This window comes from Diabrotica virgifera, chromosome 10 (genome assembly GCF_917563875.1).
Source record: "Diabrotica virgifera virgifera chromosome 10, PGI_DIABVI_V3a".
Taxonomy (NCBI): Eukaryota; Metazoa; Arthropoda; class Insecta; order Coleoptera; family Chrysomelidae; genus Diabrotica; species Diabrotica virgifera.
This window is the reverse complement of record NC_065452.1, coordinates 6,074,796-6,087,056: the sequence shown is the minus strand read 5'-3', so window position 1 is coordinate 6,087,056 and position 12,261 is coordinate 6,074,796. Positions and strand designations below refer to the sequence as shown.

The 12,261-nt window shown below is 31.1% G+C and overlaps 1 protein-coding gene across 2 annotated transcripts in view; it reads right to left on the bottom strand.

Moving 5' to 3' along the window:
• LOC114333962 (keratin, type I cytoskeletal 9) overlaps positions 1 to 12,261 on the bottom strand; it is a 102,801-nt gene that overhangs the window by 22,883 nt on the left and 67,657 nt on the right. Inside the window, exon 3 of one of the 2 annotated variants that reach the window (XM_028283962.2) lies at positions 6,520 to 6,618. The exons of the other annotated variant lie outside the window; for it this stretch is intronic. Within the exon in view, the coding sequence (XP_028139763.1) occupies positions 6,520 to 6,618 (99 nt within the window). The remainder of the gene's footprint in view (positions 1 to 6,519; positions 6,619 to 12,261) is intronic. 2 annotated transcript variants of the gene reach the window in all.

The following is a 12,261-nucleotide window of genomic DNA, read 5'->3' as shown; positions in this document are numbered from 1 at the left end:
ATTGAATTTAGTTTTTATCGTAACCGCCGCATTTCAACCTCATTTTGTGCCTTTGGTATCGTAAACGGCAAGGTAGTACCTACCGACAGATGATAGTAAACGCCATAAATATTGTCGGTTACGTTTGCATATTTTGCCGCTTAGGATAAGATTAAATGACCAAAATGACCGTTAGGATTACTCAGTAATATCTTAAATGTATTAGAACTCAGCGCAAATTTTATTTCGCTAGAACAATTTAAAACGAAAATAGTGGGAGTTTTGATAGACCATCTTATTCAATAGATGCGGTAAGTTTTTAATAGTTCTTTTATGGTTTATTGTCTTTTTAATAGAATTTTAAGTCTAATTTACTAATTTGGTAGTGTTATCTATGTTTTTTAGTTGTTCTTGTGCAAATATTATAAATATTACATTTGCAACTAAAATATATCAACTTGTAGTAAGTTCACTGAAACCTGAAACAAATGTAGGTAAGTCAATATAGAACGAATATTAAAACATAGTTTTTAATTCCAAACAACTTTTTTATTAACAATTTTCGATATTGTGAAATATAAAGCTACTTTACTCTTGAACAAGATTCATATTTTTTGACATACCTCGTATGAAATTAATCGGACATCGCACACATCTTATGGAAAATATAATGTCACTCAAATTCAATAAAATTTATACGAATAGATTCGTTTTAAATTAACGGTCAAATCTTATCATTGCGCCAACTCTTAATTATGATTAATTACGGCGCAAATTGCAATTAAAGTTTATCGAAATCACATTTTTGGAGTCAGTAAAAGTGTCAGTTACAATCACTATTGCTCTGGGTGCTATTTAAAAGAGCTTAAACCCCGCTGGGCCTAAGCGGATTAGTGAAACTAATCCGCTGATTTATGGAGTACCTACAATTTGGGTATTTTAAAATATTTTTTCTCTCTCTAACTTATGTACGTACCCATTTGATTTCAGATTTGTTTATATCAATTTCTGCTCTTATTATTGAAAATATAGAGTTGGCGCAATGATAAGATTTGACCGTTAATTTAAAACGAATCTATTCGTATAAATTTTATTGAATTTGAGTGACATTATATTTTCCATAAGATGTGTGCGATGTCCATTTAATATCTGATAGTTTTTTTTTTAAATTTGATAATAAAAAGTTATCAGTTGGTTTCAAGTTACGCAGACATACTGTATAAGAGCTCAAAAAATTACATTTATAATTTTTTTAGCGTGTTATTAAATGTATTTTAGGTAAGTTGTACAGAAAAGGACTTTGTACAAACGTTTTTTAATTGATATTTTTGGGTTACTGTATTATATTTTTTTATCATTCTTAATTTTCTCAAAAAGAAGTTGTTTATTTCATGTTTAAATCAAAATAGTTTAGTGCATTTTAAAGATTACATCTTAAGATTTAAAAAACACCTAGAAAATTGTAATATCTGTCCAAACTTGAGTAATAACCTCTTAAAGTGGTAGTAATTCTGTAAAACTACGAAGTTTTCAAAAATTACATTTTTTGGGACGTTGTATCATTTTAATTAAATTTTTGAGATTTTTTTGAATATAACATTATTTTCAAGTATATTCAAATGGGAAATAAGCCACAATTTTACCTAAAAATGATTTTATTAACGTTTCGACGCCCAAGTCGGGTGTCGTTGTCAAAATACAAAATAATACTAAATAAACAAAAATGTTGTTGCTTAGTAAAAAATTCTTCTAATAATTTATTTAATCTGTCTCATTTATATCGGCAATTCAGACACGTATTATACATTTTAAAGTAGACGACTTTAAAATGATATTGCCAATATTGATGAGTTGCCATGATATATAGATGATATTTTGACATAAACAGTTTATTTACAAATGTGCCATTAGATAAAACTTTAAACATAATCAAAACGAAATTAGAAAATGATAATACATTAACAACTAGGACAAGACTAAATGTATCAGCTATAATGGAGTTATTGACATTATGTACTAATAATACCTATTTTCAACTAAATAATGAATTCTATAAACAAAATTTTGGTCTCGCAATGGGCTCTTCTTTATCTCCATTATTGGCTAATATATTTATGGAGGATTTCGAAACTAATATCATTTCTAAACAAAATTTAAAACCCACAGTATGGTGGAGATATGTAGATGATGTGTTTTCCATATGGCCTCATAGATCGGAATTGTTGGATACGTTCCTGAATATTATAAACGATCAAGAAGAGACAATAAAGTTTACAATGGAAAAGGAATACAATAACACCCTACCTTTCCTCGATGTTTTGGTGTCAAAGAAGGATACTGGATATGAGACTCAAGTGTATAGAAAACCAACACACACCAACAGATATCTCAATTACAAATCAAATCATAACATCAACGTTAAAAAGGGAATCATTCAATCCTTATATGATAGAGCCAAAATTACTTGTTCTAACGAAAATTCATTTTTAGAAGAAAAACAACATCTGTTTTATTAAAAAATGATTATCCCATATCGTTTATAAATAAGGAATTGTCAAGATTGGATCGAATGGAACAGAACAACTTAGAACGGGATCCTACAATATTCACAAGAAATAATACGAGGAAAATATCAATACCATATGTAAAAGGACTATCCGAGAAACTTAAAACAATAGGAAATAAATTCAACATATCAACAACATTCAAAACAACAAACACATTGAGATCTATTCTATCTAAAACTAAACCCAACAGTGAACAAGAAAGAACAAAAAATTGTATTTATAAAATACCTTGTGAATGCGAACAATTTTATATAGGTGAAACGTCAAGACCATTAGACGTTAGAGTAAATGAACATCAGTATTATATAAAAAATAGAGAATTTGATAGATCTCAAATATGTCAACACGCATGGGATAATGAACATAGAGTTCAGTGGAGAGATTCAAGTATAGTCCTAAAAGAAGCAGATAGTAAAAAGAGACAAATCAAAGAAGCGGCTCTAATTATGCTAAATGAAACCAATTGTGTCGCAAATTCCTCGGTAGAATGCAGTAGGATGTGGTTACCCATATTAAAGGAGGAAGTCAATAGAAAGAAAATACCACAATTAGTAAATCAGTAACATATCGAGTACATATTTAGTATTTTAGTATTATTTAAAATTTAAAATATCAAGTCAGAATTTGGTATTAGTTTTGAGAGTAAACTAAATGTAAACCCAAATACTTACGATGTCGGGATAGTATCACCAGGTTTTTCCTGGTTTTCCCTCGTGATTTACTATGGAATCTCTAACGCGAGAATTTCAGTGCCACCGTTGCATTTGGTTGTCTTTTTAAAGACAGATCACATGCTATGATTTTTTGTGGCGGATATTCTTGAGTTGGGATTGATTTCATGTAATCGAATCAACTATCTTTTAGTAAAGTCGTCCCAGGAACGCAACTCATCAATATTGGCAATATCATTTTAAAGTCGTCTACTTTAAAATGTATACGTGTCTGAATTGCCGATATAAATGAGTCAGATTAAATAAATTATTAGAAGAATTTTTTACTAAGCAACAACATTTTTGTTTATTTAGTATTATTTTGTATTTTGACAACGACACCCGACTTGGGCGTCGAAACGTTAATAAAATCATTTTTAGGTAAAATTGTGGCTTATTTCCCATTTGAATATACTTGATTATAAAAATGCCACAAGAAAATAGCTTCAGAACAACAATAACATTATTTAGCACAGCGTCACAGAGTATCACAGATTAATATACGTATTAAATTTTATTTTTATTTGTCGATTTTTATTATTAATAATATTTTTTCTGTTAAGATACTTAGTTATTTATGAATATTAATTTATAGATTGATACCTTGAAACTATCGTATGTTTATCTTAAGCGACAACCTTCAACTAAAATTTACACAGACAAGGTCTAACAAAGTATCGTATGTTACATAATTTAATAAAAGAATGTTATACCTATTACAGTTTTTTTCTTAAATTAATATTTTTTTTCTGTACTAATTTATCATAGTTTCAAAATTTTAATTATATTAACCAAAAAGTCGGTAGAAGAAAAAGTCGTCCCCTGTAAAATGTGCGTTTTATCGGATATGATGTTTTGTCAACAACCCATCGATAATATATTTTTTAAATGTATTAATTATTTAATTGAAATATAGTTGCACAATAAAATAAAATTTTTATTGACAATAAATAAAATTTATATTTAAACAATTAAACATTGTTTAAGGGGATAGGCACAAACTTTCGGCTTCAATGTTATTTAAATGCATTCGTTTTTTTCGAAGCCTGAGAAAACTAATAAAAGTATTTTTAAAAAAATTTAAACGCGGAATGAAAGATTACGTTACTACCGAGGGCCGAAAGTCCCTGAAATCTTCGATAATGCTTATTTTAATAAGTTACAGGGGTGAAAAAAAGAAAATTTAGTGTGATTTTTAATTTTAAATACGTATCTTATTCAAAAGAAACTTTTTATTTATTCTAAGGGTCATTCGGCCCTTGGTAATAATGTAATCTTTCATTCTGCGGCTAAATTTTTTTAAAATATTAATTAGTTTTTTGAGGATTCGAAAAAATTAATGCATTTAAAGAGCATTGAAGCCGAAAGCTTGCGCCTATCCACTTAATTATAATTCTTATGGTTATCATTTATCACTGCCTGTTCGTAAAATGAAAAAATTTTGAAAATTTGTTTTGTTATTGTAATAAACATGTTTTGTTTGGTAATCTTTCCGGGCCCATTCAAATACGGGCCCGAGGCAGGTGCCTCACGTGCCTAGTGGTAAAATAGGCCCTGCATACCTGAACTCTCTTTGGGGGGCTGGTATAGACATAGAAGAATTTCTTCAAATGGAACTCCTGACATATATATTCTGTTGCTCATTGGTAACTCGGGGTCTACTAGAGCGATTTCTATTCTGTATCGAATTTGACTTCAGAGACCTATTCCATATCCGTGAGATATCACTCAGTGAAACACTCTTACTCTTTCCGCCGCGAACCGCAGTGAATGGCCTTTTCCAATTAAAGCGGTAATTCTTCAACTCATAGATTAAATTACGATTAATTATAAATCACGTTTCCACAAATTTTACCAAAATCAATTTTTCAAATGTTTACACCTTGGCACAACCATATCAATTAAATGGGTACCTATTTAAATAAAATAAAAAATCAAAAAGGTGTATTTTATATTAAAAATGCCTATTAAACATGCTATTGATATGGTAAAAGAAACACTTAAAGTACAGAGCTAAATTCGAATTCAAAACGCACTAACAGATGCAATACATGTTAGAACGGGCCTACGACAGGGAGATGCCCTATCCTGTATTCTATTCAACATCACATTAGAGAAAATAATTACAGAGTCAAAAGTCAACACCAGAGGAACAATAATAACAAAAAGTGTACAAGTATTGGCATTTGAAGATGATGTTGATATCATAGCTAGAAGCAAAAGAGAAATGATAGAAGCATTTAATGCGATAGAAAGAGCGGCACAAAACAGTGGCCTAAATATTAATGAAATAAAAATCAAATACATGAAGGCCAGCAAATCGACAGGCCAAAGAAACCTACAGAATCTGACAATAGGAGACTATAACATCGAAAGCGTAAAAATTTTTACATATCTAGGTTCACTAGTCACCGCAGATAACAATGTCAGCGAAGAAGTCAAGAGAAGAATACATATTGCTAATAAAACATATAATGGACTAATTAAACATCTAAGATCTAACAACATCACGAGAAAAACCAAATGCAAAATATACAAATCCCTGATAAAACCGGTCCTTATATATGGATCAGAGACATGGACACTGTCGAAAAGCGATGAGAACTTATTAGGTACGTTTGAACGAAAAATCCTCAGACACATATATAAGGGGGTGAAAGAAAATGACGTATGGCGCAGAAGATATAATTTTGAACTATACGCAGCATACAACGAACCCGACGTCATAACATCCATAAAGATCGGACGTCTGCGCTGGATGGGCCATGTTGAACGGATGTTGGAGACCGAAACACCAAAACATATAATGGGGCAAGTACCAGTAGGGAGAAGGTCAAAGGGAAGACCCAAACTTAGATACATGGAACAAGTGGAACAAGATCTGAAAACACTTGAGATTACCCACTGGAAGAACAAAGCAAGGAACAGAACAGAATGGAGGAAAATCCTAGAACAGGCCAGGACTCAAAAAGGGTTGTCGAGCTACTGATGATAATGTTGATTAAACATGAGATAAATATGCGATAATTTATAAAAGTGTAAAAATCGTGAATACGAGGGGTCATGCATAACTTGTGAAACTATGTGTATAATAGTAATATTTTCTTTTTTAATTTTCCATCGACTGGCCTTAAACCGAGATTTTCGTCTATATGTTTTGAACTGTAGTATTCCACTTCTTAGTCTTATATGTATAAAGTCGCAACATTATAATGGTAATATACAAATTAAAAAGTAGAAAAATATAAATTTGATGTACCTACCCCTTATTTCTTTTAAAACTAATACTAGAAATTGCTTCTGCTCGACTTTTACCATTTGGGTTAGTAGATACATATGCATATGAATGTGAGCCGCCACCACTAGATAGAGAGCAGATACAATACCATATTTATTCACTAGAGAAATAATATGTTAATATTCCCTTAATATTTAAACGACTTGAGTTTATGGTAGGGATAATGATAATTTTATACACTGGCTACAAACATAAAAAAATATTGAAAAAGACTGTTTTTTTTATTTAATTGATCAGGTATCAACAAGTATCAATATCAAAGTTGATCAGCTGATAGAATTCCGCCGTTTCTGAAATTGTTGATATATTTGTCTATAATTGACAGTTGTGATATTAAGTTGGTTCTACTGCTTGTGTATGATTAAAATATTAAGACATGCAAATTACATCTATTGCCAGAGGCGTACGACAGGGGAAAGCGAATGGTTGACATTCCCAAATTCTACACCACTGGCGGAATTACCATTTTATCGCAATTTTTTCATTCTCCAATACTTTTTGTGTAAATAATATAATCTTCTTTGGTAACGATAAAGTCATTAGTTTTCGAGATATTTAAAGTTAAAAATGAAACGTTATTTTCCGTTTCATTTTTAACTTCAAATATCTCGAAAACTAACAACTTTATCGTTACCAACGAACAGTATAATTTTTACAAAGAAAGTATTGCAGAATTGAAAAATTGCGCTAAAATAGTAATTCCCCAGTGGTGTAGAATTTGGTAAGGGTCAACCATTTACTATCCCCTGTCGTACTCTCCTGGTAATAGCTAGAAACGTTTATTTATCATATAGTCTAGGCGCCAGAGGGGTCACCGTGTCATATTCAATTCTGATGGACAAACTCAACGGTTTCTTATGAATTTTTGGCTGCTGATTACGAATTTCGAGGGGGATTTCGACCCGAACGGTCAAAAAAGTGTTATAAACAATTTAATTGTTTATAAATTGTTTATAAGGCTCTGGCTCATAAACTAAAAGAGATGAAAAAAAAATGTTTCAAATAAAATTTGTTCCTTAATAAAAAACCAAGAAAAAACCGTTTACTAAACTTAAATCTAACAATTATAACTCAAGATATTGTAAAATTAGTGCACAATGCAAATTGCAAAATAAGTATTTTTCGAAGCTTTATCGATCGTAACTCGGCTTCTGCGCATGCAAATGAGTCTTAGAAGGTGTCGCTTTAAAGCTTAATTAACAGGCTTCCAAACAAAATTTGTTAAATTACTTGATCTTCATTTGTTTTAAAGTTATACCCGTTTGAAATTACAATTTTCTTAAAAAAATTGTACCTTCATTTGTTTATAAGGGTTTCAAGTAAATTTGAGCTATAAACATTTATACTTTAATGAACAATAATGATAGAAAAACTCAAAAGGAACAATTTGAGGTTATGAAAATGTTCATAAGTTTATTTTTGGCCAAGATGTCGATATTTTAATGGCGCGCGCTATGAGGCGCAAGATCGGCTCATTGCGTTAAGGTTCACGCGCTAACTTCTCGATGCAAATTATAATTTCTATGTATACATACCGTTATCTTCATTTTTCATTTTTGAAGATCCTAATAAAATTTTATCATATAATTCTTATAATTAAATCATCATACTGTACCTCGTAACACCTTTCATTCTATTTACTTTGTCTTCTATTTTTTGCACTAAATGAGAAAAAAAAACATTAAAGACTAATATTTCAGAAGTATAACTGAAAAGTGGGTTGATATTATTTATTAGTACTATTTTTACAAACATTTTTTTCATGCATCTGCAAATCTGCATAGAGATATACAGGGAATATAAGCTTTTTTACATCTGCATAAGTTCTTAGCCAAATTTTAACAGTTACATGGTGGTACAAGTCTGTTCTTGTAGGCAGTAAAACTAAAACTTTTTGAGGCTTCAGAGTCTAATTATCTATATGATATCCATATAAAGTGGATCTAGTTCTTTTGCAGCATCATCAAGGCCCGTCAATTATTGTGTGTATGCCGCCACATCATAAATTCTCGTTTTATATGCAATGATGATGCTGCAAAAGAACTCGATCCATTTTTATATGGATATCACATATTGGCTCATTTGCTTGCGTAGAAGCCGAGTTACGATCGATAAAGCGTCGAAGAATACACACTTACTTGACTGTGAGCCAATCTTGCGCCTCATAGCGCGCCATTAAAATATCGACATCTTAGCCAAAAATAAACTTACGAACATTTTCGTAAGCTCAAATTGTTCCATTTGAGTTGTTTTATCATTATTGTTAATTAAAGTATAAATGTTTCTAGCTCAAGTTTGCTTGAAACCTTTATAAACAAATTAATGTTTAATTTTTTTGAGAAAATTATAATTTCAAACGGGTATAACTTTAAAACAAATGAAGATCAGATAATTTAACAAACTTTGTTTGGAAGCATCTTAATTAAGCTTTAAAAGGACACCTTATAGGGCTCATTTGCATGCGCAGAAGCCGAGTTATGATCGATAAAGCTTCGAAAAATACTTATTTTGCAATTTGAAATTTGCATTGTGCACTAATTTTACAATATCTTGAGTTCTGATTGTCGGATTTAAGTTTAGTAAACGGTTCTTTCTTTGTTTTTTATTAAGGAACAATTTTTATTTGAAACATTTTTTTCTATTTCTTTTAGTTTATGAGCCAGAGCATTATAAACAATTTATAAACAATTAAATTGTTTATAACAATTTTTTGACCACTCGAATCGAAATCCCCCTCGAAATTCGTAATCAGCAGCCAAAAATCCATAAGAAACCGTTGAGTTTGTTCATCAGAATTGAAAATGACACGGTGACCTCTATTTGGCGCCTAGACTAATAATTACGTAGGGTGTATAGTCGCCACACTTTCTGCCAAGTATGATAAGGATATGTAGAATAGTTTTAAAGTACTAGGTAAATAGTTTGTAACTTTTGACAACAGATAAGAGAACAAGTCTTGATCAAATTAAAAGCGACGTTGCCCGTTTTCTAAAAAGTTTTAAAAAACCAAGAAAGGAAATCAATCAATTAATAATAAACTAAATAAACAATATTTCGAAGAAAAAAGAATTTTTAATATATTTAAAATCATACTCAATTATTGCTTGAGAAGTTCTAGAGCTTCTGACGGAACGACCGGGGAATTAAAGCTTACCGGTTGCTATAATATAGAGTAAAAACACATAAAAAAAAAATAAAAATGGTGAATAGCGACGAAAACAAAATAGATCAGCTTTTAAAAATGATGCAATATTTAACAGATGAAACACAACAACTAACAACGGAGGTAAAAGGAATAAAAGAAGAACAACGAGAATATAGAAATGACCTAAGAGAATTAAAAAAAGAAATAAATGAATTCAAACAAAGTAACCAACAACTTAAAAAAAAAGATGAAATGAAACAGGAACTAAAGATAGTGAAAATGAAGGTAGAACAGTTCGAGAAAGAGAGAAAAGCTAACAATGGATACAAATCTACCAGTCCAGGGTCTAAAATAGTAATTCCCCAGTGGTGTAGAATTTGGGAAGGGTCAACCATTCACTATCCCCTGTCGTACTCTCCTGGTAATAGCTAGAAACGTTTATTTATCATAATTTCGTAGGGTGTATAGTCGCCACACTTTCTGTCAAGTATGATAAGGATATGTCGAATAGTTTTAAAGTACTAGGTAAATAGTAAATAGTTTTTAAATTTTTTAATTAAACACCTTGTAACTCTGTAACATTTACCCTGTAACATTTTATTTAATTGATTTGGGTTAAATCTTAATATTTTGGGGTCTAGAATCTATAATTTAGTGATTGGGCATTCTTAATGAAACACCCTGTCTTCTTTACCTGCCATCTCCGTGACGAAGGTTGACAATCATCATTGCTATTCTAACTTTTTACACTACAGCCCGAAAGAGTTTAGTTGAGCTGCATCCAAACCATTCTCTAAGGTTTCTCAGCCAGAACATTTTCCTTCTAACAATGCTGCGCCTTCCTTGAAGCTTTCCATACGTTATTAATTTTAGGAGTTCATATCTATCACCACGTGTTATATGATCCAAATATTGAAGTTTTCTTATTGTGATGGAATCCAGTATCTCTCTGCCGTTCTTTATTCTTCGTAGTACATCTTCATTTACTATTCTGTCTGTCCAGGAGATTCTCAGCATTCTTCGATTTGTCCATATTTCAAATGCCTCCAATCTATTGAGACAAGAGTCCATATCTTCACACTATACAAAAGAACAGAAAATACATAACACTTTAGTACTCGTTTTCTAAGATTTAGGCTGAGGTCTCTACTACATAATATTTGTTTCATGGTGTTGAATGCACTTCTAGCCTTTTCTATTCTTACTCTGATTTCTTTGGTATAATCATTTGTTTCATTATTATTTGTCCCTAAATATAATTCTGAACTTGTTCTATCGTCTTATTATTTACGTGTAGATTGATGTTTCTATAATTTTTCTTTGATATAACCATGTATTTTGTTTTCTTTGTGTTTAGTGACAGACCAAATTCTTCACTCGTTGCAACAATCTTATCTAAAATTCTGTGTAGATCTGTAATATTTTCTCGTATTAGTATTGTATCATCAGAATATCTAATTTCACATATGGCTAGGCCATTTATTTTTATGCCTGCTTCTTCATCTTCTAATGCTTTTTTGAATATTGCATGTTTCAATACACAACTATAAAACACCCTGTATAATACTGCTAGTATCATCCACATGCCAATATGAAATAACTGATATAATAAAATAAAAAAATTATATTTTACAAAACAACAAAAGAAGGATCGATTAACTCAATGAAAAATGTGCCATGAATTCCTGCAGAGGGAGATCAAGATATTCTCCACTTACCATATTTTACAGAATGATAGATATCAATTTGGTAAATTGTTATATTTATAATACCCCAGACTTTCCGAGATAAATTGGACTTTAAATTGGCAACATTCGAGATAAAACGCAGGATTAAGAATTCTCGCTCAAATCGTTAAGTTGAAATACGTATAGAATAGTAGTCCAGGGTAATAAGGTTTTTTTCCACCTACCTCTACCGAAAGCATACTTTTCCGGACCTGATTGTAGGGAGCAAAGTTGTACTTTTCATCCCTAGGGAGGAAAAGTAAAAGTGACGTCATGGTATTTCATTTATGAAATATAACTTATTGACTCCCTGTACAATATCTATTTTCTATTACGAAAGTATCTATACACTTTAACGTTTATTTATAAAATCATACAGAAGTAAAAACTTCGTTTGTACAATGGTATAAAAAAGTTTATTAAAAACCATTAAAAGTCATCCAAAAGAATTCGCAAAACGTTTTCGATCTAGATCAGATCATCTTCAGTGCGTTCTCCTTAGTACATGAAACTAGCAACCCTACGAAATTGGTAACATTGAGAAATATGGTTTACATGATACCTATATAATATTTATAGCGACTCCAAGTCGATGTTAAAAGATTAAATGTGTTAGGAGTGCTCAAAGGGCAACATGGTTCCCTGCTCGATAAAAACTTGTGGTTTTTGCCAGTTCAATGGACACAGACCAACATGGTTCCCTGCTCGATAAAAACTTGTGGTTTTTGCCAGTTCAATGGACAGAGACCATGGACACAGGCCAACTTCAGGTTGGTCTGTGTCCATTGAACTGGCAAGAGCCACAAGTTTTTATCGAGCAGGGAACCACATTGCC